Source organism: Scyliorhinus torazame, chromosome 3, assembly GCF_047496885.1.
Source record: "Scyliorhinus torazame isolate Kashiwa2021f chromosome 3, sScyTor2.1, whole genome shotgun sequence".
NCBI lineage: Eukaryota > Metazoa > Chordata > Chondrichthyes > Carcharhiniformes > Scyliorhinidae > Scyliorhinus > Scyliorhinus torazame.
Genome location: NC_092709.1, coordinates 343,916,002 through 343,941,876, shown reverse-complemented (window position 1 = coordinate 343,941,876; position 25,875 = coordinate 343,916,002). Strand labels below are relative to the sequence as shown.

The 25,875-nt window shown below is 46.2% G+C and overlaps 1 protein-coding gene across 3 annotated transcripts in view; it reads right to left on the bottom strand.

Moving 5' to 3' along the window:
* The window catches only part of exoc6b (exocyst complex component 6B), an 800,313-nt gene that overhangs the window by 163,470 nt on the left and 610,968 nt on the right, over positions 1-25,875 (bottom strand). For all 3 annotated transcript variants that reach the window (XM_072497736.1, XM_072497737.1, XM_072497738.1), the window contains exon 19: positions 3,099-3,240. In XM_072497736.1, coding sequence (XP_072353837.1) covers positions 3,099-3,240 — 142 coding nt within the window. The remainder of the gene's footprint in view (positions 1-3,098; positions 3,241-25,875) is intronic.

Here is a 25,875-nt window from a genome sequence, read left to right as displayed (position 1 = left end):
TGCCGGAGGAGGTGGTGGAAGCAGGGACGATAGTGACATTTAAGGGGCATCTTGACAAATACATGAACAGGATGGGAAAAGAGGGATACGGACCCAGGAAGTGTAGAAGATTGTAGTTTAGACGGACAGCATGGTCGGCGCGGGCTTGGAGGGCCTGTTCCTGTGCTGTACTTTTCTTTGAGAAAGGATGTCAAAGCCTTGGAAAGGGTGGGGAGTAGACCAGAATGGGACTGGCGGTGAAGGATTCGGTTAGGTGGAAATACTCCTTTAAACAGAGAATGTTAAGTGAAGATTTGATAGAGGTGTTCAAAATCATGAATGGTTCTGATAAAAAGCAAATAAGGAGAAACTGTTTCCAGCGATGGGCAGGTTGGTAGCTGGAAGACATTGATTTCAGACATTGGCAAAAAAAAACAGGAGGTAAGATGAGACTCTTAATTTTAAATCAATGAGTTGCTAAGCGTGGAGTGCACTGCCTGAAAGGGTGGTGGAAGCAGATTCAATAGTAACCATCAAAAGGGAATTGGAGAAATATTTAAAAGGAAAATATTTTCTGGGCTACGTGCATAAAAGCAGGGGGAGTGGAACTAACTGCAGTGTTCAACTAAATAGCCAGCACAGGAACAATTGACTGAATGGCCTCCTTCTGTCCTGCATAGCTCCACAGTTCCAGGTTCTGCTCCCAGCACTGTTCCTGGTCAGATGTCTGTCACAACAACTTCAGTAAAGAGGCAAAACGGGAGTTCACAACTGGAGTGTATGACAGGAGTTGGCTCGAGAATAAACCTGCACGCCTAAATTAATAAAGATTTTGCACTTGTGTAGCACCTTTCATGACTTCAGATGTGCCAAAGGGTTTTACGGATACTTTTGAAGTGTCCTGGTATTTAAAATTAAAAAAAAAAAAAAAAAATTTAGAGTACCCAATTATTTTTTTTTCCAATTGGACAATTTAGCATGTCCAATCCACCTAACCTGCACATCTTTGGGCTGTGGGGGTGAAACCCACGCAGACATGGGGAGAATGTGCAAACTCCACACGGACAGTGACCCAGGGCCGGGATTCGAACCCGAGTCCTCAGCGCCGCAGTCCCAGTGCTATCAACTGCGCCACAGGCTGCCCTTGAAGTGTCCTGTTATAATGTAAGACACGGCAAGCTCCCACTACTAGCAATCACAGGGTTTTAGTGCTTGTTGAGGAACATAGGAGCAGGAGTGGGTCATTCAGCCCATCGAGCCTGCTCTGCCAATGCATATCATGGCTGATCACCCTCTTTGATGCCTTTTCCCCACACTGTCCCCCTATCTCTTTATGAAAGAGGTACTTAGAAATCTATCAATCTCTACTTTAAATTAAATAACAATCTTTATTCGTGTCCCAGGTAGGCTCACATTAACACGGCAATGAAGTTACTGTGAAAATCCCCTAGTCGCCACAATCTGGCGCCTGTTCAGGTACACAGAGGGAGAATTCAGAATGTCCAAGTGACCTAACAGCACGTCATTTGGGACTTTTGAGGTTCCTGTCCCTACTATTTAAAAATTAAAAAAATTTTTTTTACAGAGTTATCATCTGATTCAGGCCCTTGATTTCTCTGCTTATCGCTTTTCTTGTTCTCCTTTCTGTCATAGACAAAGACATAGAATTTATAGTGAAGAAGGAGGCCATTCGGCCCATTGTGTCTACACCGGCCTTTGGAAAGAGCACTACTTATGCCCGCACCTCCACCCTGTCCCAGTAACCCCACCAAACCTTTTTTTTTAAACTAAGAGCAATTTATCATGGCCAATCCACCTAACCTGCACATCTTTGGACTGTGGGAGGAAACCGGAGCACCCGGAGGAAACCCACGCAGACACGGGGAGTAACTGCAGACTCAGCACAGACAGTGACCCAAGCCGGGAATCGAACCTGGGATCCTGGAGCTGTGAAGCTACTGTGCTAACCACGGTTCTACTGTGCCAAGCTCTTTTTCTCTTATTCTTGATTCCGCCTGCTCTGAATCCTCACATAGGTTTCCACCCCCCTGCCACATTAGTTTAAACCCTCCCCAACTGGAAATGTAGAGAGGTGGATAGAAAACTGGTTGGCAGAGAGGAAACAAAGAGTCGTGATTAATGGGTCCTTTTCAAATTGGGCAGGCAGTAGCCAGTGGGGTACCACAGGGATCGGTGCTGGGACCCCAGATATTTACAATATATATTAATGATTTGGATGAGGGAACAAAATGTAACTTCTCAAAGTTTGCAGATGATACCAAATTAGGTGGGAGGGTGAATTGAGACGAGGATGCAGGGATCCGACAGCAAGATCTGGACAGGTTGGGCGAGTGGGCAAACCAATGGCAGATGCAGTATAATTTGGATAAGTGTGAGGTTATTCATTTTGGAAGCAAAAACACGAAGGCAGATTACTACCTGAATGGTTGTAAATTGGGAGAGGGGAGTGTGCAGCGGGACCTGGGTGTCCTTGTACACCATTCGCTGAAGGTAAGCATGCAGGTGCAGCAGGCGGTAAAGAAGGCTAATGATATGTTGGCCTTCATTGCAAGAGGTTTCGAGTACAGCAGCAGGGATGTGTTGCTGCAATTGTACAGGGCCTTGGTGAGGCCACACCGGGAGTATTGTGTGCAGTTTTGGTCTCCTTCTCCGAGGATGGATGTTCTTGCTCTCGAGGGAGTGCAGCGAAGGTTTACCAGACTGATTCCAGGATGGCGGGACTGTCATATGAGGAGAGATTGACTAGGTTGGGATTGTTCTCGCTGGAGTTCAGAAGAATGAGGGGGGATCTCATAGAGACGTATAAAATTCTAACAGGACTGGACAGGGCAGATACTTTCTGTATCTCTACCTGCTCCTTGATGGATAGCACCGTAAAACCCGTCTCTTTGACGAAATCTTTTGGTTAGCTGTCCTAATTATCTCCCTGTGTAGCTTGGTGCCAATTTTTGACTGATGCATCATGGAATGTTTTTGTTTACATTTCAGGTGCTATATAAATGCAAGTTATTGTTGAAACAATTCAATGGCATCTTCTTGTGAGTATTTTGGACAGAGTACAAAAATTAATTAGCTGCATTATCTAGAAGATCACTTACGCTCGCACTCTTCGATGTCCATGTTGAACTGTTTTAAGGCTCCCATGGTGATCTGTTTGACCTCGGTATCCAAGAGCAGCTGCAGAAGAGATGTAGATAGATGTTTGCACGCAGACATGCAGGCGGTCTGTGCCACTTTGCCCTGAAAAATCAAAATTAGACTCCCATCAGACATTAAATCCTCAATTCCCCAAACCCCAAATTAACAATCAGAAAGGCCATGGTGACTTTCTCAAATTAAAATGAGTCCGACTGTTCAATACTGAATCTTTGATTATTATTTTTTTTAAATTTCCAATTAAGGGGCAATTTAGCGTGGCCAATCCACCTACCCAGCACATCTTTTAGGGTTGTGGGAGTGAGACCCTCGCAGACACGGGGAGAATGTGCAAACTCCACACGGATAGGAGTCTCAGATTATGGCTAGAAAGACACCACCAACCGGTTGATATATAAACATACAAAATAGAAGTCGGCCATTCGGCCCCTTGACGCTGCTCCGACATTCGATATGATCGTGGCTGTTTGTGTTTTGAATTCCACATTCTCATCTAACCGCGATAACCTTTGATTCTCTTGCTTCACAAGAATCTATCTGCATCCACCTTAAAAATATTTAGTGACCCCACCTCCACTGCCTTCTGAAGCAATGATTAGCACAGTGGTTAGCACTGTTGCTTCACAGGCGTGAGGGATCCGGGTTCGATTCCTGGCTTTGGTCACTATCTGTGCTGAGTCTGCACATTCTCGCCGTGTCTGCATGAGTTTCCTCCGGGTCCTGAAAGACGAGCTTGTTAGGTGAATTGGACATTGAGTTCTCCCTCAGTGTACGCGAACAGGCGCCGGAGTGTGGCGACTGGGGGCTTTTCACAGTAACTTCATTGCAGTGTTAATGTCAGCCTACTTGTGACAATAAAGATTATTCGTTGCACAACCCACTAAGAAAAAAAATATTCTCTTCATCTCTGTTCTAAAAGGGCAACTCCTAGTTTTAAAACAGTGCCCCCGGCTTTGGGCTCACCCAAAAGCAGGAATATCCTTTCCATGCCCACCTTGCCATTTAGTCATTCCTCACTCTCCTAAACTCTTGAGAAACAAGCCCAGACTGTCTAACCTTTCCTCATTCGCCAACCTGCTCATTCCAGGTATCAATCTCATAAATAAAAGCAAAATAGTGCAGATGCTGGAAATCTGAATAAAAGCAGAAAATGCTGGATAAACGCAGTAGGTCTAGCAGCATCTGCGGAGAGAGAAACAGTGCTAACATTTCAAGCCCGTATGACTCTTCTTCGGAGCTGATCGATCCTCTGAGCCACTTTCAATGCATTTACGTGATGTGATGAGTCTCATGCCTCACGAGTCTGGGGCAGCACGGTAGCATAGTGGTTAGCACAATTGCTTCACAGCTCCAGGGTCCCAGGTTCGATTCCCGGCTTGGGACACTGTCTGTGCGGAGTCTGCACATCCTCCCCGTGTGTGCGTGGGTTTCCACCGGGTGCTCCGGTTTCCTCCCACAGTCCAAAGATGTGCAGGTTAGGTGGATTGGCCATGATAAATTGCCCTTAGTGTCCAAAATTGCCCTTAGTGTTGGGTGGGGTTACTGGGTTATGGGGATAGGGTGGAGGTGTGGGCTTGGGTAGGGTGCTCTTTCCAAGAACCGTTGCAGACTCGATGGGCCGAATGGCCTCCATCTGTACTGTAAATTCTATGATCCATGTGTGGTTAAGAGACTGTGTGTGATTTCCACATTTGCGTGCTAGTTCGCTTCTTATTTTCAGCCTCCATTATTGGCCAGCAGCAATGTAAAAAAAGAGCCAAAAGTGTAAGTCTCTCCCTATCAGTACATAGTCTCTCCATTGGGAAGTCCTCAGCTGTGCCTTCTCTTGGCTGACTGTGGTGAGTGCCCCTTTAAAGGTGGCAGTTAGGGTCACCTGGCCTAGGGGATCTATGGGACTGAGAGTGGGGAATCACCCCAAGGGGAGGGGTTTTCCTGAGGCAGAGGCATTCCAGAATTAGCTACAGACATGTTGCTGCTCTTGTAGATCCTTGTAAATAAATCCTTTATTGTTCACTAATGAAGTCTCTGAAAGTGTATAATTACAGTGACACATGGAAAATGGGTCCAGCACTAAAGCTTCTGAGCAATTTACAGGTTTGGCCCCCGGATATGCAGTGTGCTAGCCCACTGACAGGTGGCACTTATGAATCAAGCTCCCAGCGACAGGCGAATAGCTTCACATCCTGTAGGTGCCTCAGGAGAATAGAAGGCTAAAGGGAGTAAACACTGACAAAATATCTGGAGTGAAGGCCAAAGGCAGACTGATGTCGAAACGTGTTATCTTTCCGATTAGTCCTGCTACCAAGCCGGTGTCAAATGTAGTTCTTTGCACTCCTGTGCCAGTCTACGCAACTGGGGGGGTGAAGGAGTGGATTCATTTGGGCAGCCCAGCCTCTCCGTAAATTTTGTCCAGGCTTGTGTCAAAAGCGGACACGACAGTTTTTAACACAACGCGGGAGGACAGCAGTTATCAGTGATCAGCCCAATTCAATTGAGAGAACGGGTGCTTAGGGCTGTCGCTGACGTTGGAAGGGACCATTGTGCTCCACTGGTCGGCCACCATCCACCTAGAGACAGGCAGCCCTGAATGGGGGCTTGGAGCTCAGAGTCTTTGCTCAACAAGTGGACGGAATCCATTACACCAGGCAAAGAAAAGCTGGCAAGCTGGAACATCAGGACAATGTGCACAGTACTGACAGACAAATCACATTTGGTCGGAAACCTGTGCAGCTGTGATTGACAGGGAACTTGATCGGCTGAACATTGGACATAACTTCTCAACTAAAGACCAGGCTCACTGAGAGCAGATCACTGAAAGAAGAATATTACATCTTCTTCTGGTAGGGGAAGAGTTCAGGGGAAACATGTGAGCAAGGTGTAAGCTTCGCTGTAAGGAACACGCTACTCGATAAAACACCCACAAAAGGTTCAGAACATATTTTCGCCATCTGTCTCGCAACTAAAACAGAGCCAGTTATGCTCATAATTATGTATATTTTATTTGTTCACGGGACATGGGCTGGTCCAGCATGTATTGCCCATCCCTAATTGCCCCCGAGGAGGCAGTTAAGAGTCAACCACATTATTGTGGATCTCAAGTCACATTTAGGCCAGACCAGGTCAGAATGGCAGATTTCCTTCTCTAAAAGACACCAGTGAACCAGATGAGTTTTTATGACAATCGACAATGGTTTTGTGGTCATCATTAGACCCACCGGCAGGACACTCCCAGCAGAGGTGGCAGCACAGTGGTACAAGATCGGGAGGGAGTTGCCCTCAATATCGACTCCGGACCCAATGATGTCTCTTGGTATCAGGTCAAACATGGCCAAGAAATGTACCTGCATTTATGTCACACCTTGGTGTATCCTTGCGACATCCCTAAGTGCTAATGTTCAATTAGGAAAGGAGATTCTCGAGTGTCAGTGTAGCTGCATCCATGTCGAGCTAGCTGGGAATCCTCCAAGTTTTGTCGCTACCTCCCCGGCAACCCCCATCATTCCCCTAACAATTCGCACTCCCTCAGTACTGCACCAAAGTGACCACCACAGTGATGTGGCCACGTTGTGGAGCGGATCAATGCAACCACATGTGGCAACCTGATACACATTCGTTCAAGTGCCGTTGTGGGGAATTTGCCACTCTTTTAAAAAGATTTTTCCAATTAAGGAGCAATTTGGTGTGGCCAATCCACCTACCCTGCACATCTTTTTGGGTTGTGGGGATGAGACCCACGCAGACCATGGGGAGAATGTGCAAACTCCACACGGGCAGTGACCCAGCGCCGGGATCGAACCGAGGTCCACCGCGCCGCCTGTTGTGCGGAATTTGGACTGAAGAGAGAGACGAAAAGAGAGAGAGACACACACACAGCAGACAGACTGAGAAAAAAGAAATAGAAAATGAATATAGAGGGAGAGCAGGGTTTAGGCTCAACTTGAAGTATTTCCTCTGAAGCAGGCTGCAAACATATAGTAACATTTGAGGCCCACACACATAGAATGACCACCTGAGTGAGGGGGGTTGCTGGCATTGGTGGAGCTCTACTGCAACAGAAATCAGTGCTTTCAAGTGAGTAGGGGAAAGGTTGCCTGAAAGAAAGTCCAGTGTCCTTTCTGTAAGCACCAACACAGAGCTAAAAGTAGGGGTCTCAAATATTAATATCGACCATCCACAGCCCTCTGCTTAAACTGGGCTTGGGGGAGCCAGTGAATTGAGATCTCTGGCAGAGTGGATGTGCATGAATGAAGACCCCTTGCTCAATTATCCAAGGAGCAATTCCACTGTTATTAACCATCAAAGTACCAACTCTTTGTAGCTTTTTTTCTCAAAAGTAAAATGTACTCTGTTTTTCTTCTTCCAACATCTGGAAATCCTCTATTCTGTGGCTTCCTAATTCCAACTACTATTAAATGGAATTTAGAGGAATAGAACCACAGAAGATTTCTTCATTTGTGGCATTCTTAAGTAGACTCACCACAATCTCCTGGCCCTCAGACTTGAACTCTGGACTGTTCCATGTCAGCTCCTCCCTGTCTTCTCTTCACGGCTGCTTCAAGTCTCGCCTAATCTCTACCAGGCCCGAGCATTCCAAAATCTCGCATGTCAGCATTTTGGTTGCCATACCAAATCCAAGCCCGTTACTTCTTCATTATTTTAGTCCTTCTGGTTTGTTAGTTCCTTTTTCACTCCCATCATGAACCACGGATCTTTCCACTTCAGGTGTTTCGGTTCTCCTCAGAGCTATACCCATTGTCAAATGTCAGCCTTCCCTCTCTCCTTCGACCGTTCTGGGTTTGAATCTTTTGCCTTAACTTGGCATTCCCAAGGCAACCCATCACAGCATCTGTTGTTGCCTCAACAGCTAGCCTCATAGTCAACACCAATCTGCAACTTGGCCTTTCCCCCTGGCATAATCTCCTCCGTCAAACATTTCACCTGGATCACCATTAAAATCATTGTAAGAAGTCTTACAATACCAGGTTAAAGTCCAACAGGTTTGTTTCGAATCACTAGCTTTCGAAGAATCACCTGATGAAGGAGCTGTGCTCCGAAAGCTAGTGACTCCAAACAAACCTGTTGGACTTTAAGCTGGTGTTGTAAAACTTCTTACTGTGCCCACCCCAGTCCAACGCCGGCATCTCCACATCATTAAAATCGTTGTCATGTACCCTCCATCAAACCCCAGTATGTTTCTTCTTGAGATGTCCTTTCCCTTGACCTTTTCCCTGGGCCTCTAAATTGAGCAAATCTTCATCCTCAATGTCTCAATGTCTATTTCAGCTGTTGCTGTTAAGCTCTCCTGCATCTTGACAGCCCGTATGACATGGTAGAGAGATCAGTGGGGAGGGGGAAAGAAGCCTGGCTGGCATGGAACGTACGACGCACGGTGGTCTAGATCTTGCCAGCGAAGGTCCCAGCTTCACGCTGACCGTTCCACTTGTTAACCCAAATCAATTTTTAACTGCTTCTACTGTTCCCGATCCTTCCTGGTCCATTAAGACAAACCTTTCTCCATCCCAAGCCCTCTGCTGCTTGAACCCCGATGACTTTATTTTCTTCCTGTCACTCCCTCCAACCCACTCAGCACATCCCATTCATGAGCCCTGCCTTTTGCACCCTTAATCCTTTCTCACAAAACCCATTTCCCTTCCTGGCTACCCATTTTAACCAATATGGTAAAGGGTTCCTTTGCCTCAGAGAATGCTCCCCAACCTTTCAAAACTCTTGTACCCCCCAATCCCCTTCCCCCCTAAAAAAAAATATATTCAACCCCTCACCCTCATTAATAACTGTCCCATCTAAACTTCCAATTGCTCTACCAGATCTGAACCCTTCTCTCCCATAATCCATTATTTAAATCTCTCCAAGCAGCTCCTTCCATCATCATCTATTACCATTATCCTGCTTTAACCTTACCACTTGGGTGGCACAGTAGCACAGTGGTTAGCACAGGTGCTTCACAGCTCCACAGCCGGTTCGATTCCCGGCTTGGGTCACTGTCTATGCGGAGTCTGCGCATTCTCCCCATGTCTGCGTGGGTTTCCTCCAGGTGCTCCGGTTTCCCCCCACAGTCCAATGGTGTGCAGGTTAGGTGGATTGGCCATGCTAAATTGCCCTTAGTGACCAAAAAATGTTAGGTAGGGTTACTGGGATATGGTGGAGGTGTGGGCTTAAGTAGGGTGTTCTTTCCAAGGGCCGGTGCAGACTTGACGGGCCGAATGGCCTCCTTCTGCACTGTAAATTCAATGATTCGCTAAACCCTTCCTCTGCCTTGGTGTTATTCAAAACAATCACTTTTGGCTCCGGCACCAACACCATTTCTTTTCAGACGAAACCTTCGCGCTATGTCAACGCCTTGCTGAATTTCTCACTCCACATCCTCTCTGTCACAAGAAGCAACAACATTCACTTCCACATCAAGGCCCACCTCTGCTCCTATCTCTACCTATCCGCCACTTAAACCCTCATTGATGCTTTTGGCACCCCCAGACTCAATTATTCCAATGTTCTGCTGACCCGCCACCCATCCTCACGGTCCAGAATTAAATCCTGGCCCCCAACTAATTTAAATGTCCCAGTGTCACATCATGTCATTCTGAGGCAGGCCACTTGGTGCTGGATGGATAATTATTATTTATTACTACTCAATACACCAGGCTGCCACATCATTCTCAGCTCGATCACTTGTGTGACAGGTTAGTTAAGCCAACAAATGGCAGCCGTTAATATAAAAATAAACAGTGGCGGGAGACTGCAGAGGTGTAATTCAACAGTTCAAAATGTACAATCGTTCTAAAAATTAAAAATAAATTATTTCCATTGTTTGAAAGTGTTTCATGAAATCCAGATGCCCGCAGAACCAGCACAGACTCGAAGAATTTACATTCTTGTTGCCCAAAATTTGGTTGGGCGTCACCGCATGTTTCAGTGGCTCTCGTCATAGCTTTTGCGTCCGTTTCGAAACTGCTGTATCCTACGGTGCAAATTCAGAGTTCCTGCACGCGACCTGGCGGAACATTCAGTTTTATTAGGCCGGGTGTTTAACTTTTTTTTGCCCATAATTCTGGAGATTTACATGTTGCTGGCATATCTTTGCTTACCCCTAGTTGCCTTGAGAAGCTGATGATAGAACCAAGTGTCTGCCTGGACCACTCCATAAGGCAGTCAAGAGGCAATCACATTGCTGTGGAACAAGAGTCACATATAAACCCAGTCTAGATACAGGCAACAGATTTCCTTCACTAAAACCAAGAGATTTATTGTAACAACAAACTGACCAGCTTCACGGTCAATTTTGCTGATACTAGTTTTGCATTCTTCAACTAAGTTCAAATTTTTAAATCACCGATGTTGGGATTCAAACTCACGTTCTTAGGTTTATTAGTCCAGGCCTCTAGGTTGCAACACCCTAAAATGAAACCTGGAAGGGTAGCTGCCCCAATGGCTTCAAAGAGTTAAAGGCATTGCCCGTGTGCTACTGTAGATACACATTGTAGTGAGATTCAGTGAGTGTCACTGAATCTCAGTCCGAGAGGAAGGGATATTCAGACACGATTCATGCTCCCGATTTAAGCGGCATCAACAGGATTGGACTCGGCCTGAAACGTGCACAGATCAGCCTCACACACAAGGTACCAGAGGGTACCTAATACACTGGAGTCAGTACCATCAGAATAAAGGGTTGATACTGTTTTATGAGGGATGTTGGCATGGTGGGTGGGGGTGGGTGGGGGTGGGGGGGGGGGGGGGCAGTGGAGGTAAAGGTTTGATGAGACATGGGATGTATGGGGCATTGTTCTTAACCATTTCGCCACCAATCAGGCTTCAGGAAATGGAGCATGGCGTTGTTTAACTTTATTTATATTTCCGAACTTTTAAACTCTTCGATTCCTGGATCAGGAATAACACAGGGGAAGCAGGGCTGTAATCATAGAGTGTCCACAGCTCTTAACAGTAGCACAGTTGTTTAAAAAGTTACAAATATGTTAACAATTACAGGGGGGAGCGGGGACCTGAGAGTCTGTACCGTTAATTATGGAGCCCGGTTATCAAAGGGCTCGTTAACAAAGGCACCAATAAAATTACTGTTAAAATAAACGTACATTAATCTCAGAATACAGTAGTACACGCAATCAAGACCAACTTCCTCGCTTCAGCCAATGAACTGTCACTCCACTGAAAACTTTCCACCCATGGCCCCTGATCAGTTTCAGCTTTAAATGTCAAGTGAGGTGTGGGGGGGGTGGGAAAGTAAAGTAGATGCTAGCATTGAAGGTCCAAATGAGAGTAGAGAAACTTTAACTGAGGTATTACTCTCAGCTCACATGTTAGAAAATGAAATGAAATGAAAATCGCTTATTGTCACAAGTCGGCTTCAAATGAAGTGACTGTGAAACGCCCCTAGTCGCCACATTCCGGCGCCTGTTCGGGGAGGCTGGTACGGGAATTAAACCCGCGCTGCTGGCCTGCCCTGGTCTGCTTTAAAAGCCAGCGATTTAGCCCTGTGCTAAACCAGAACGCTGTGGATTCACGCCACCTCCAGAGACCTAAGCACAACATCCTCCTGTACAGTGCTGAAAGAGTGTTGCACTGTCAGAGGATCCATCGTTTGAATAAGGAGGTAAATCGAATTCCGTCTGCTCTCTCAGCTGGACATAAAAGATCTCATGGCACTATTTTGAACAGGGCAGGGATCCACCCTGGTGTCCTTCGAGGACTATCACTGAACAAAGAACAAAAGATCATAGTCACACTGTACATAGAACATAGAACAATACAGCGCAGTACAGGCCCTTCGGCCCACGATGTTGCACCGAAACAAAAGCCATCTAACCTACACTATGCCATTATCATCCATATGTTTATCCAATAAACTTTTAAATGCCCTCAATGTTGGCGAGTTCACTACTGTAGCAGGTAGGGCATTCCACGGCCTCACTACTCTTTGCGTAAAGAACCTACCTCTGACCTCTGTCCTATATCTATTTCCCCTCAGTTTAAAGTTATGTCCCCTCGTGCCAGCCATATCCATCCGCGGGAGAAGGCTCTCACTGTCCACCCTATCCAACCCCGATCATTTTGTATGCCTCTATTAAGTCTCCTCTTAGCCTTCTTCTCTCCAACGAAAACAACCTCAAGTCCGTCAGCCTTTCCTCATAAGATTTTCCCTCCATACCAGGCAACATCCTGGTAAATCTCCTCTGCACCCGCTCCAAAGCCTCCACGTCCTTCCTATAATGCGGTGACCAGAACTGTACGCAATACTCCAAATGCGGCCGGACCAGAGTTCTGTACAGCTGCAACATGACCTCTCGACTCCGGAACTCAATCCCTCTACCAATAAAGGCCAACACTCCATAGGCCTTCTTCACAACCCTATCAACCTGGGTGGCAACTTTCAGGGATCTATGTACATGGACACCTAGATCCCTCTGCTCAGCCACACTTTCAAGAACTTTACCATTAGCCAAATATTCCGCATTCCTGTTATTCCTTCCAAAGTGAATCACCTCACACTTCTCTACATTAAACTCCATTTGCCACCTCTCAGCCCAGCTCTGCAGCTTATCTATATCCCTCTGTAACCTGCTACATCCTTCCACACTATCGACAACACCACCGACTTTAGTATCATCTGCAAATTTACTCACCCACCCTTCTGTGCCTTCCTCTAGGTCATTGATAAAAATGACAAACAGCAACGGCCCCAGAACAGATCCTTGTGGTACTCCACTTGTGACTGTACTCCATTCTGAACATTTCCCATCAACCACCACCCTCTGTCTTCTTTCAGCTAGCCAATTTCTGATCCACATCTCTAAATCACCCTCAATCCCCAGCCTCCGTATTTTTTGCAATAGCCTACCGTGGGGAACCTTATCAAACGCTTTGCTGAAATCCATATACACCACATCAACTGCTCTACCCTCGTCTACCTGTTCAGTCACCTTCTCAAAGAACTCAATAAGGTTTGTGAGGCATGACCTACCCTTCACAAAGCCATGCTGACTATCCCTGATCATATCATTCCTATCTAGATGATTATAAATCTTGTCCCTTATAATCCCCTCCAAGACTTTACCCACTACAGACGTGAGGCTCACCGGTCTATAGTTGCCGGGGTTGTCTCTGCTCCCCTTTTTGAACAAAGGGACCACATTTGCTGTCCTCCAGTCCTCTGGCACTATTCCTGTAGCCAATGATGACATAAAAATCAAAGCCAAAGGTCCAGCAATCTCTTCCCTGGCCTCCCATAGAATCCTAGGATAAATCCCATCAGGTCCCGGGGACTTATCTATTTTCAGCCTGTCCAGAATTGCCAACACCTCTTCCCTACGTACCTCAATGCCATCTATTCTATTAGCCTGGGACTCAGCATTCTCCTCCACAACATTATCTTTTTCCTGAGTGAATACTGACGAAAAATATTCATTTAGTATCTCGCCTATCTCTTCAGACTCCACACACAATTTCCCATCCCTGTCCTTGACTGGTCCTACTCTTTCCCTAGTCATTCGCTTATTCCTGACATACCTATAGAAAGCTTTTGGGTTTTCCTTGATCCTTCCTGCCAAATACTTCTCATGTCCCCTCCTTGCTCGTCTTAGCTCTCTCTTTAGATCCTTCCTCGCTACCTTGTAACTATCCATCGCCCCAACCGAAACTTCACACTTCATCTTCACATAGGCCTCCTTCTTCCTCTTAACAAGAGATTCCACTTCCCTGGTAAACCACGGTTCCCTCGCTCGACGCCTTCCTCCCTGTCTGACCGGTACATACTTATCAAGAACACGCAGTAGCTGATCCTTGAACAAGCCCCACTTATCCAGTGTGCCCAACACTTGCAGCCTACTTCTCCACCTTATCCCCCCCAAGTCACGTCTAATGGCATCATAATTGCCCTTCCCCCAGCTATAACTCTTGCCCTGCGGTGTATACTTATCCCTTTCCATCATTAACGTAAACGTCACCGAATTGTGGTCACTGTCCCCAAAGTGCTCTCCTACCTCCAAATCCAACACCTGGCCTGGTTCATTACCCAAAACCAAATCCAAAGTGGCCTCGCCTCTTGTTGGCCTGTCAACATATTGTTTCAGGAAACCCTCCTGCACACACTGTACAAAAAACGACCCATCTATTGTACTCGAACTATATCTTTTCCAGTCAATATTTGGAAAGTTAAAGTCTCCCATAATAACTACCCTGTTACTTTCGCTCATATCCAGAATCATCTTCGCCATCCTTTCCTCTACATCCCTAGAACTATTAGGAGGCCTATAAAAAACTCCCAACAGGGTGACCTCTCCTTTCCTGTTTCTAACTTCAGCCAATACTACCTCGGAAGAAGAGTCCCCATCTAGCATCCTCTCCGCCACCGTAATACTGCTCTTGACTAGCAGCGCCACACCTCCCCCTCTTTTGCCTCCTTCTCTGAGCTTACTAAAACACCTAAACCCCGGAACCTGCAACATCCATTCCTGTCCCTGCTCTATCCATGTCTCCGAAATGGCCACAACATCGAAGTCCCAGGTACCAACCCACGCTGCCAGTTCCCCTACCTTGTTTCGTATACTCCTGGCATTGAAGTAGACACACTTCAAACCACCTACCTGAACGCTGGCCCCCTCCTGCGACGTCAAATCTGTGCTCCTGACCTCTATACTCTCATTCTCCCTTACCCTAAAACTACAATCCAGGTTCCCATGCCCCTGCTGCATTAGTTTAAACCCCCCCAAAGAGCACTAACAAATCTCCCCCCCAGGATATTTGTGCCCCTCAGGTTCAGATGTAGACCATCCTGTCTGTAGAGGTCCCACCTTCCCCAGAAAGAGCCCCAGTTATCCAAAAATCTGAAACCCTCCCGCCTGCACCATCCCTGTAGCCACGTGTTTAAATGCTCTCTCTCCCTATTCCTCATCTCACTATCACGTGGCACGGGCAACAACCCAGAGATAACAACTCTGTTTGTTCTAGTTCTGAGCTTCCATCCTAGCTCCCTGAAAGCCTGCCTGACATCCTTGTCCCCTTTCCTACCTATGTCGTTGGTGCCAATGTGGACCACGACTTGGGGCTGCTCCCCCTCCCCCCTAAGGACCCGGAAAACACGATCCGAGTAGTTTGTGGGAGCTTACTCTGGGCAAAATGACTGTTTTGTACACTACAACAGATAGCCCTTCAACGAGTGCTAAGAAATTTGGGATATTCTGAGGCCTCAAAGGCGCAACGTAAATCTCAAGTTCTTTCTTTCTTTCAGTAAAAACCAAGAATTTGTGCGTCTTGCCTGCTCAAGCCTGGAATCTTTACACCCTGAATCGCACAAGACTGGCAGCAAATGAATTAAGAATGCAAGGCAGAACTACATTAAGAAACAGCAGTTGTCAGCCTCTTTTTGCTTGCTCCATAATTCAAGATCATGCATGAACATCCACGTGAACTCCACATTTCAGCCCGATCCCCAAACCCATTGACTTGCCTAGATTCCACCAGTCTATCACAGAAGCACAGTTAGAACATAGAACAGCGCAGTACAGGCCCTTCGGCCCTCGATGTTGCGCCGACCTGTGAAACCACTCTAAAGCCCATCTATACCATTCCCTTATCGTCCATATGTCTATCCAATGACCATTTGAATGCCCTTAATGTTGGTGAGTCCACTACTGTTGCAGGCAGGGCATTCCATGCCCTTACTACTCTGAGTAAAGAACCTACCTCTGACATCTGTCCTACATCTATCTCCCCTCAATTTAAAGCTATGTCCCCTCGTGCTAGACATCACCATCCGAGGAAAAAGGCTCTCACTGTCCACCCTATCTAATCCTCTGATCATCTTGTATGCCTCAATTAAGCCACCGCTTAACCTTCTTCTCTAACGAAAACAGCTTCAAGTCCCTCAGCCTTCCCTCATAAGATCTTCCCTCCATACCAGGCAACATTCTGGTAAATCTCCTCTGCACCCTTTCCAATGTTACAGTACAAGAAGCAGCTATTTGTCCCTTGTGTCTGCACTGGCTCGCAGGTGAGCAATTAACCTACTGCCATTGCCTCATAACCCTGCACATTTTTCCAATTCAAATAATAGTCTAATTTCAATATGAATGACTGGTTGAAGCACACACTCTCAGGCAGAGCATTCCAGATCTTTACCACGCGCGGTGTTTTTCCGTCGGTTGCTCTTGTTGCTTTTGCCAATCACATTAATATCTGCGCCTTCTTGTTCTCGATCTTTTCACGAGTGAGAACATTTTCTCCCTACCTATCCAAACCCCTCATGATTTTGAATACCGCTATGAAATCGTCTCTCAGCCTTCTCTTCGCCAAGGAAAACAGTCCCAACTTCATCTATCTTCGTAACTGAAGTTGCATATTCCTGAGACCATTTTCATCCGTCTTCTCTACACTCACCCCAATACCGTCACATTTTCCTATAGTGCGATGCTCAGCACAGGACCCAATATTCCAGCTTAGGCCGAACAAGTATCTTATACAAGTTCAACATAATGACCCTAGAATATAGTATGCTTTATTAATCGGTTTCTCAACCAGTACTTCCATCTTTCATGACTTAAGCACATATACACCCAGGCCCCTCTGCTCCTGCACCTCTTTTAGAGAGGTATCCTTTATTTTATATTGTCTCTCCAGGGTCTTCCTACCAAAATGAATCACTTTACATTTCCCCACATTTAACTTCAGCTGCCACTTTCCCGTCCATTCCACCAACTTGTGAATGTCCTTGTAGGACACTACCTTCCTCACAGTTTACAATGCTTCCAAGTTTCGTATCATCTGCAAATTCTGAAATTGTGCCCTGTACACCAAGATCTAGGTCAAATCAGAAAGAGCAGAAGTCCCAAAGCAGACCCTTGGGAAACTCCATTACAAGCATTCCTCCAGCCCCAAAACATCCATGAATCACTCCTGTTTCCTGGTTATTCAGCCAATTCTGCATCCATGTTGTTAATGTCCATTTTATTCCATGAGCTCCAATCTTGCTCACAGGTCTGTTGTGTGGCACTGCATCAAATGCCTTTTGGAAGTCCATGTAGACCACATCAACAGCATTGCCCTCATCAACCCTCTCTGTTCACTCATCAAAAAAACTCCAGCAAGTTAGTTAAACATGATTTTCTCTTAGGAAATTCATGCTGCCTTTTCCTTAATTAACCCCCATTTGTAGATGTGACCATTAATTTTGTCCCAAATTACTATTTCTCGAACTTTCCTCACCACAGAGGTTAAACTGTAGTTGCTGGTCTGTTTCATAGAATTTACAGTGCAGAAGGAGGCTATTTGGCCCATCGAGTCTGCACCGGCCCTTGGAAAGAGCACCCTACCCAAGCCCACGCCTCCACCCTATTCCCGCAACCCCACCTAACCTTTTTGGACATGAAGTACAATTTATCATGGCCAATCCGCCTAACCTGCACATCTTTGGGCTGTTGGAGGAAACAAGAGCACCCGGAGGAAACCCACGCAGACACGGGGAGAATGTGCAGACTCCGCACAGACAGTGACCCAAGCCGTGAATCAAACCTGCGACCCTGGAGCTGTGAAACAACTGTGCTAACCACTGCACTAGAGTGCTGCCCACTGTCCTACCGTGCCGTGTCGCTGTAGTTGCTGGGCTTGTCCTTATACCCTTTCTTGAACAAGGATTAACATTTGCAATTCTTCAGTCCTCTGGCACCTCCCGGAGTCTGAGGAAAACTGGAAAATTATAGCCAGTGCCTCTACAATTTCCACTCTCACTTCCCTCAGTGTTGAATGCATCTTAACTAGTGTTAAGTAATGGGTTAAGAGACATTCCAATTAGTTGTCTCATTTATGTTAAGTATCCAATAATTGACACTGATATGTAAAGAGGCTTCAGGTGGCCTTTGTGTCAGGTGATGTGAAGAGCGAGTTTTGTGCAGAGTCTGTTAAAGTGAAATAAAGGTGTTTGTAAAAAGGATTAGTACCTTTGACTCTTTATACAACAGCAGCTAAATGTCTAACAACCAGTCCTGGTACTTTAGCCATTTTAACTGTAGACAGCGTAGCTAATGTGTCTTCCTCATCAATTTTAAATCCTTCCAGTATATTAATTACTGTCTCTTTCACCATAGCCTGTGTAGCATCTTCTTCCTGGGCGTGACAGATGCAAAATATTCATTTAGTACCTCAGTTGTTTGCCCTGTCTCGATGTGTAAATCCACATTTGATCCTTACTCCTTTTACGACCCTCTTACAATTTATAAGCCTACAGGAGACTATGGGATTGCATTTCATGACAGCTGCCAGTCTGGTTTCATACTCTTTCTGGCTTTACTTCTCTTATTTGCTTTTTCACTTCCCTTCTGAACCTACTCTCTTTGGTCTGGTTCTCAATCGCATTTTCCACCTGACATCTGTCAGAAGCACACATTTTCCTTTTCATCTTAATCTCGATCTCCTTTATCATTGCGGGAGATTTGTTTGCCCTTCCTTACCCCTTTGAGGGAATATACCTCGACTGTACCCCAACTACCACTTCTTAGAAGGTAGCCCATTCTTCAGCTACTGTTTTTCCTCCCAACCTTTGAACCCAGTTCATTCAGCCCAGATCCATTCCTGACCAATGAAGTTGGCTTTCTCCCAGTTAATTATTCTCACTCTAGATTGTTCTTTCTCTGTTTTCTAAAGCCAGGCTATACCTTATGATACAATCACTGTCCCCTAAATGTTCGCCGACTGACACTTGATCCACCTGGCCCACCCTCATTCTCATGAATCAGCTGGAGTAATGACCCCCCCCCTCTTGTGGGACTAGTAACAAACTGCTGGAGAAAATGTTCGGGAACATACTCTTGCCCCTCTCTGCCCTTTGCACAACTACTGTCCCAGTCTAAATTTGGATAATTACAGTCCCCCAATTATTCTATAGAAACTATTCTCTAATTCTCGCACCTATCTCTTCCACATTAACTTGTCCCTCTATATTCTTTTCAGTAGTCATTGACTGAGCACCTTTTTCGTTCCATAGCTCTAGCCAAATAAGATTCTGTCCTTGACCCCTCATAGAAATCATAGAATCACTGCAGTGCAGGAGGCTGCCATTTGGACCATTGGGTCTGCACCGACCCTCTGAAAGTGCACCGTACCAAAGCCCAAACCCCACCCTATCCCCATTATCCCCACCTAGGGGCAATTTACCTAATCTGCACATCTTTGGACTGTGGGAGAAACAAACCGGAGGGAGCACCAGGAGGAAACCCACGCAGACACGGGGAGAACGTGCAAACGCCACACAGACAGCTGCCCGAGGTCAGAATCGAACCCGGGTCCCTGGCGCTGTGAGGCAGCAGTGCTATCCACTGTGCCACCATGCTGCCCTTCTGGGATATCCTCTCTCCCCAGCAATGCAATGCTGTCCTCAATCAATACTGCCGATCCCCTCCCTTTACGTCCTTTCCAACTTTCCTTAATACCGTGCCAATCTCAAGCCTTGAAAATATTCAAAGACTCAGCATCCACACCCTTGTGGGACAAAGAATTCCAATGATTCACAACCCTCTTGAGTGACGAAATTCGGCATGTCCACATTAACCCTTACCAGCTTTTACAGATGCACCATAGAAAGCATCCTATCGGGCTGCGTCACAGCCTGGTATGGCAACTGCTCGGCCCAGGACCGCAAGAAACTTCAGAGAGTCGTGAACACCGCCCAGTCCATCACACAAACCTGCCTCCCATCCATTGACTCCATCTACACCTCCCGCTGCCTGGGGAAAGCGGGCAGCATAATCAAAGACCCTTCCCACCCGGCGTACTCACTCTTCCAACTTCTTCCATCGGGCAGGAGATACAGAAGTCTGAGAACACACACGAACAGACTCAAAACAGCTTCTTCCCCACTGTCACCAGACTCCTAAATGACCCTCTTGTGGACTGACCTCATTAACACTGCACCCTGTATGCTTCATCCAATGCCGGTGCTTATGTAGCTACATTGTATATGTTGCGTTGTCCTATTTTGTATTTTCTTTTATTCCCTTTTCTTCTCATGTACTTAATGATCTGTTGAGCTGCTCGCAGAAAAATACTTTTCACTGTACCTCGGTACACGTGACAATAAACAAATCCAATCCAATCCAAGGAGGCTTCTCCTCATCTCAATCTACAATGGTCATTCATTCTTCCACAGACCATGACCCTTAGTTCTAGACTCTCCAGCCAGAGGAAACAGCCTCTAAGCATTTAATCCGATAAAAACTCAAAGAATTTTACACTTTTCATCGAGATCAACTTACATTCTTCTAAACTCCAGAGAGTACAGGCACATTCTACTCCGCTTTCCTCATTGAACAACCATGAATCAATGTAGTGAGTCTTCGAGGTACCCCCTCACAGGCATGTATTTCCTTCTTTAAACAAGACCACCAAAATTGTGCACAGTACCCCATGTGTAGCCTCATCAAAGGCCTGTATATTTATAGCAAAACTTCCTTGCGCTTAATGTGCAACCTGCTTGCAATAAAGACCTACATATCATCCGTCTTTCTGACTGCTTGCTGTACCTCCACATTTACATTTTGTGATGTGTGTACAAGGATATTCAAATCCATCTGAATCCCAAGATTTAATACTCTCTTAAAACTTTTTGATGTTCCACACTTCCTATTGAAGTGCATGAATTCACACTCCCCGATAATATACTCCATTTGCCAACTTCTTGACCGAACAAGTGACCAGCCTGTTATTTTTTTAAGTATCTTTGCATCCTCAGCTCATGCCCCCACCTAGCATTGTATAGTCAGCAAACATTTTATTAATATGGGGTATGGGCTTCGTTGGCAACTTCAACATTAATTGCCCAATTGAGAAGTGAGAGCTTGACACAGCAACAGAGAAGGGGACATAGCTCCAAGTCAGGATGGTGCAAAGTGGAACTTGCAGGTGGTGGTGTTCCCATGCTTCTGCGGCCCCTGTCCTTCTAGGCGGTAGATGCCATGGATTGAAAGGTGAATTACCGCAGAGTATTTTGTAGGTGGTACACATTGCTGCCACTGTGTGCCGGTGGTGGAGGGAGTGAATATTTAAGATGATGGATATGGTGCCAATCATGCCGGTTGTTTAATCCTCAATGTTGTCAAGCACTCGGGTGTTCGGGCGGCACGGTCACATAGTAGTTAGCACTGCTGCCTCATGGCGTCGGAGACCCGGGTTCGATTCCGGCCCGGGGTCACTGTCTATGTGGAGATTGCACATTCTCCCTGTGTCTGCATGGGTCTCATCGCCACAACCCAAAGATGTGCAGGGTAAGTGAAGTGGCCATATCTTTTTATTAAAACAGTAACCATCACATTTGAACAAGGCCAAACGGTGCAAACTCTAATTGGCCATGCTAAATTGCCTCTTAATTGGAAAAGAAATTTAATTGGGTACTCTCAAGTTGTAAAAAAAAAAGCTTCTTGAATGTTGTTGGAGCTGCACTCATCCAAGCAAATGGAGAGTATTCCATCACACTCCTCATTTGTGGTAGACAAGCTTTGGAGAGTCAGCAGGTGAGTTACTCGTCCCAGAAATCCCAGCCTCTGAGCTGTTCTTGTTGCCTTTGTTCTTCGGTGGCTGATATCCCCAGGATCAGCTGAAAGAGCTCAGTTGGGAGAGCATTAGACAGGAGATTTAAAGGTCCCCGCTTCAATCCTGGCTTTCGGCACGCAGTTTACACACTGACTTCCTTCACTATCTGCTAATTCGCATTGCTTTGGGGGTTGGTTAGCTCAGTTGGCTGGACGTCTTGTTCGTGATGCGGAGCGAAGCCAACAGCCTGGGTTCAATTCCCGCCCCGGCTGAGGTTATTCATGAAGTCCCCGCCGTCTCAACCTTGCTCCTCTCCTGAGGTGTGGTGACCCTCAGGTTAAATCTTCACTAGTCAGCTCTCAAAGGGGAGAGCTGTGATTCTCTGGGCCTGTGGCAGTATTTACATTTACCCCCAGGTTGTTGAGAGTGGGACATTTAGTGATGGTAACTCCATTCAATGTCAAGGTAAGACAATTATAGATTCTCTCTTGTAGAAGATGGTCAGTGCCATAGGGCACGAAGGTTACTTGCCTTTTAACAATCCAAACCTGGATGTTGTCAGGTCTTGCTGCACGTGGACATGGATCGCCTCATTTTCTGAGCAATTGTGAATGGCGCTGAACATTGTGCAATCATCAGTGAACCATGCCAGCTCTGACCTTATGATGGAGGGAAAGTCATTGGTGGAGCAGCTGAAGATGGTTGGGCCTAGGACAGCAACCTGAGGAACTCCCACAGTGATGTCCTGGGGCAGAAATGTCTGGCCTCCTTCCCCGAAAGATTTATAAGCCAGCTGAGCTCTTAATCCGGTAGATGCATGGTCATCACTTTTGAAAATTGCTATTTATTCTAGGTTTATTTAATAAGATTATTATTACTATTTAATTGAATTTAATTTACTGCCTCAGACTGTGATAGTGGCAGATTCAATTAACATATAACATGAAACATACAGTGCAGAAGGAGGCCATTCGGCCCATCGAGTCTGCACCGACCCACTTAAGCCCTCACTTCCACCCTATCCTTTTTGGACACTATGGGCAATTTAGTATGGCCAATCCACCTAACCTGCACGTCTTTGGACTGTGGGAGGAAACCAGAGCACCCGGAGGAAACCCACGCAGACACGGGGAGAACGTGCAGACTCCGCACAGATAGTGACCCAGCGGGGAATCGAACCTGGGACCCTGGCGCTGTGAAGCCACAGTGCTAGCCACATGTGCTACCGTGCTGTCCTTTTAAATGAGAATTGGATAATTATCTGACGAGAAAAACATTTCAGGGCTCCAAGGAAAAGGTGGGGTAGGGAGCTAGTTGGGTTGCTTAGGGAGAGAGCCGGCATGGACTGGAGGGGCCGAAAGGCCTCATTTGGTGCTGGAACCATTCTATGAAATTCCCCAGCTGCCTTCTGGGATTTGAACCCCTGTCTCTGAATCATTAGTTGAGCTAATCCAGCAGCATAACCACTGCGCTACCCTACCCACTGATCATGTGTCCTACATTTTTTTCATGTATGGAACGATCTGTCTGGACTGTACGCAGAACAATACTTTCCATTGTACCTCGGTACACGGGACAATAAAACAAATCCAATCCACTAATTTATTGTCCCCATTTTGTACAGAAAATTGAATATTCCTCCCCCACCCCTCATGATGTTTACCTTCCTCTCTCACTGTTTATCTCATGGTCCTATTTGCTGGCTAAGGAGCCAGAATTGGGCTCCTTGTCCTTCAGGATTTGTCTCCAAACTGCACCCATGTACTGACATTCCAACACTGAAGTTAAAGTTGGGGAAGACGAACAACCTGATGTGTAAGTTGAAGAGTACGATGTTCTTACGGCATTGGCCAATTCATCTTTGGTGAAAAGCAGAGCTGGTGATGTCAAAAAATACTTTACAAAGTTGAACAAAATTGACAAAAAGCAGCTGCAAGCTTGAGGTGATAGCACACGGTCATCCTGTGTCTGCACATGTGTTGTGGATGGCTCTGCTGCTTCTGCACAGGTATGTAACATGCACACGTTTACAGTCAAGTCATAGTTGTCAAACAAAAAGGAAATGTCAGCCCCATGATGAAATCTTTAAATCCCTTCCAATACTTCTTTTGGAAACACTGAAGGGTGAATCGCAACATCTGTCTGGGTAATTTTCTGCTCTTGCAGTGCCAAACATAATAAAGTTCTGCCGAATTAGAGCACTCGGCATTAAGGCTGGACCTCTCCTAATCACAGTGCTCTCTGGATAAACAAACATATTGTTTCAAAGTGCAGGGAGGGGGAGGAGAGCATTGGTCTTCAGTAAATGGCACGCTTGTCAAATCTTTGGACGATTGGCAAATAGTCAAGGAGAATGAGGTCCACTGGGTCGAAGCAAACCGTTCCTCCGCACAAAGGCATGTTGTATCACCTGTGTGCGAATCATTCGGAGGAAAGTTATGTGTTGGCTGCACCAGTTTGTTTCTTCTCCCTCTCTCCCCACTGCCCTGCTCCTGAAATAGTTCCTTCGGGAATTGAGAGTATTGCTGAGGCAGCATCAGTAACAGCAGGTATACCCTTTTGGTACATGACCTGTCCAGAGATCTTTTGAAATCTATTTCGCACTCTGATTTTCTAGAATGACTAATGTCTGCGTGAGACATCTTGCAGTATATCCAGAGAGTTGACACAGAGGAAGCAAACTAGAGTACTGTGAGGGAGGTAAAAGGCTGGCTGATTAGCGATCCTTCTGCCCTTCCAGCCCACTTCTCCCCTCTCCCCCTGACGTCTCCACCTGTGACAAGTTTCCATGGCAATTGAACAAGAACAAAAGAACCAAGATAAATTACAGCACAGGAACAGGCCCTTCGGCCCTCCAAACCTGCGCCAATCCAGATCCTCTATCTAAAACTGTCACCTATTTTCTAAGGATCTGTATCCCTCTGCTCCCTGCCCATTCATGTATCTGTCTAGATACATCTTAAATGATGCTATCGTGCCCGCCTCTACCACCTCCGCCGGCAATGAGTTCCAGGCACCCACCACCCTTTGCGTAAAGAACTTTCCACGCACATCTCCCTTAAACTTTCCCCCTCTCACCTTGAACTCGTGACCCTTAGTAATTGAGTCCCCCACTCTGGGAAAAAGCTTCTTGCTATCCACCCTGTCTATATCTCTCATGATTTTGTAGACCTCAATGAGGTCCCCCCTCAACCTCCGTCTTTCTAATGAAAATAATCCTAATCAACTTCTCTTCACAACTAGCACCCTCCATTCCAGACAACATCCTGGTGAACCTCCTCTGCACCTTCTCCAAAGCATCCACATCCTTCTGGTTATGTGATGACCAGAACTGTACAATTGGTGCAAGTCCTTGCACTTCAAAAGTAATACATTTTCAAAAGTTCTTTCACAGGATTAAATAAAAATCTTTCATGGGATATGGCGTCACCGGCTGGGCCAGCACTTATTGCCCATCGCTAATTGCCCTTGAGGAAGCATTTAAGAGTCAACCATATTACTGAGTCTAGAATCACATATAGGCCAGGCCAGGTAAGGGAGGCAGATTTCCTTCCCTAAAGGACAGGAGGGAACAAAATGGGTTTTTACGATAATCGGCAATGGTTTAATGTTTATTATTATACTTTCAATTTGCTTTTGATTTATTGAATTTAAATTTCATCATCTGCTGTGATGGACTTCAAACACAGGTCCCCAGAGTATTTCCCTGGGTCACTGGATTATGAGTCCGGTAGCAATACCACAGCACCACCGCCTCTCTGGGCATCACTGGCTACCGCCAACATTTACTCTCCATCCCTAATTGCCCTTGAGAAGGTGGGGTTGAGCTGCCTTCTGGAAACACGGCAGTCCATGTGGTGTAGGTACCCCCAGAGGGCTGTTAGGAATGGAGTTCCAGGACTTTGACTTAGTGACAGTGAAGGAATGGTGATATATTTCCAAGCCAGGATAGTGTGTGGCTTGGAGGGAAACCTGCAGATGGCGGTGTTCCCATGTATCTGCTGCCCTTGCCCTTCTAGGTGGCAGAGGTTGTGGGTTTGCGAAGTGTTGTCAAAGGAGTTTTAGTGAGTTCCTGTAGTGCATCTTGTAGCTGGTACACACGGCTCTTACTGCGCATTGGTGGTGGAGGGATTGAACGTTAAAGGTGGTGTTTGGGGTGTTGATCAAATGGGTTTC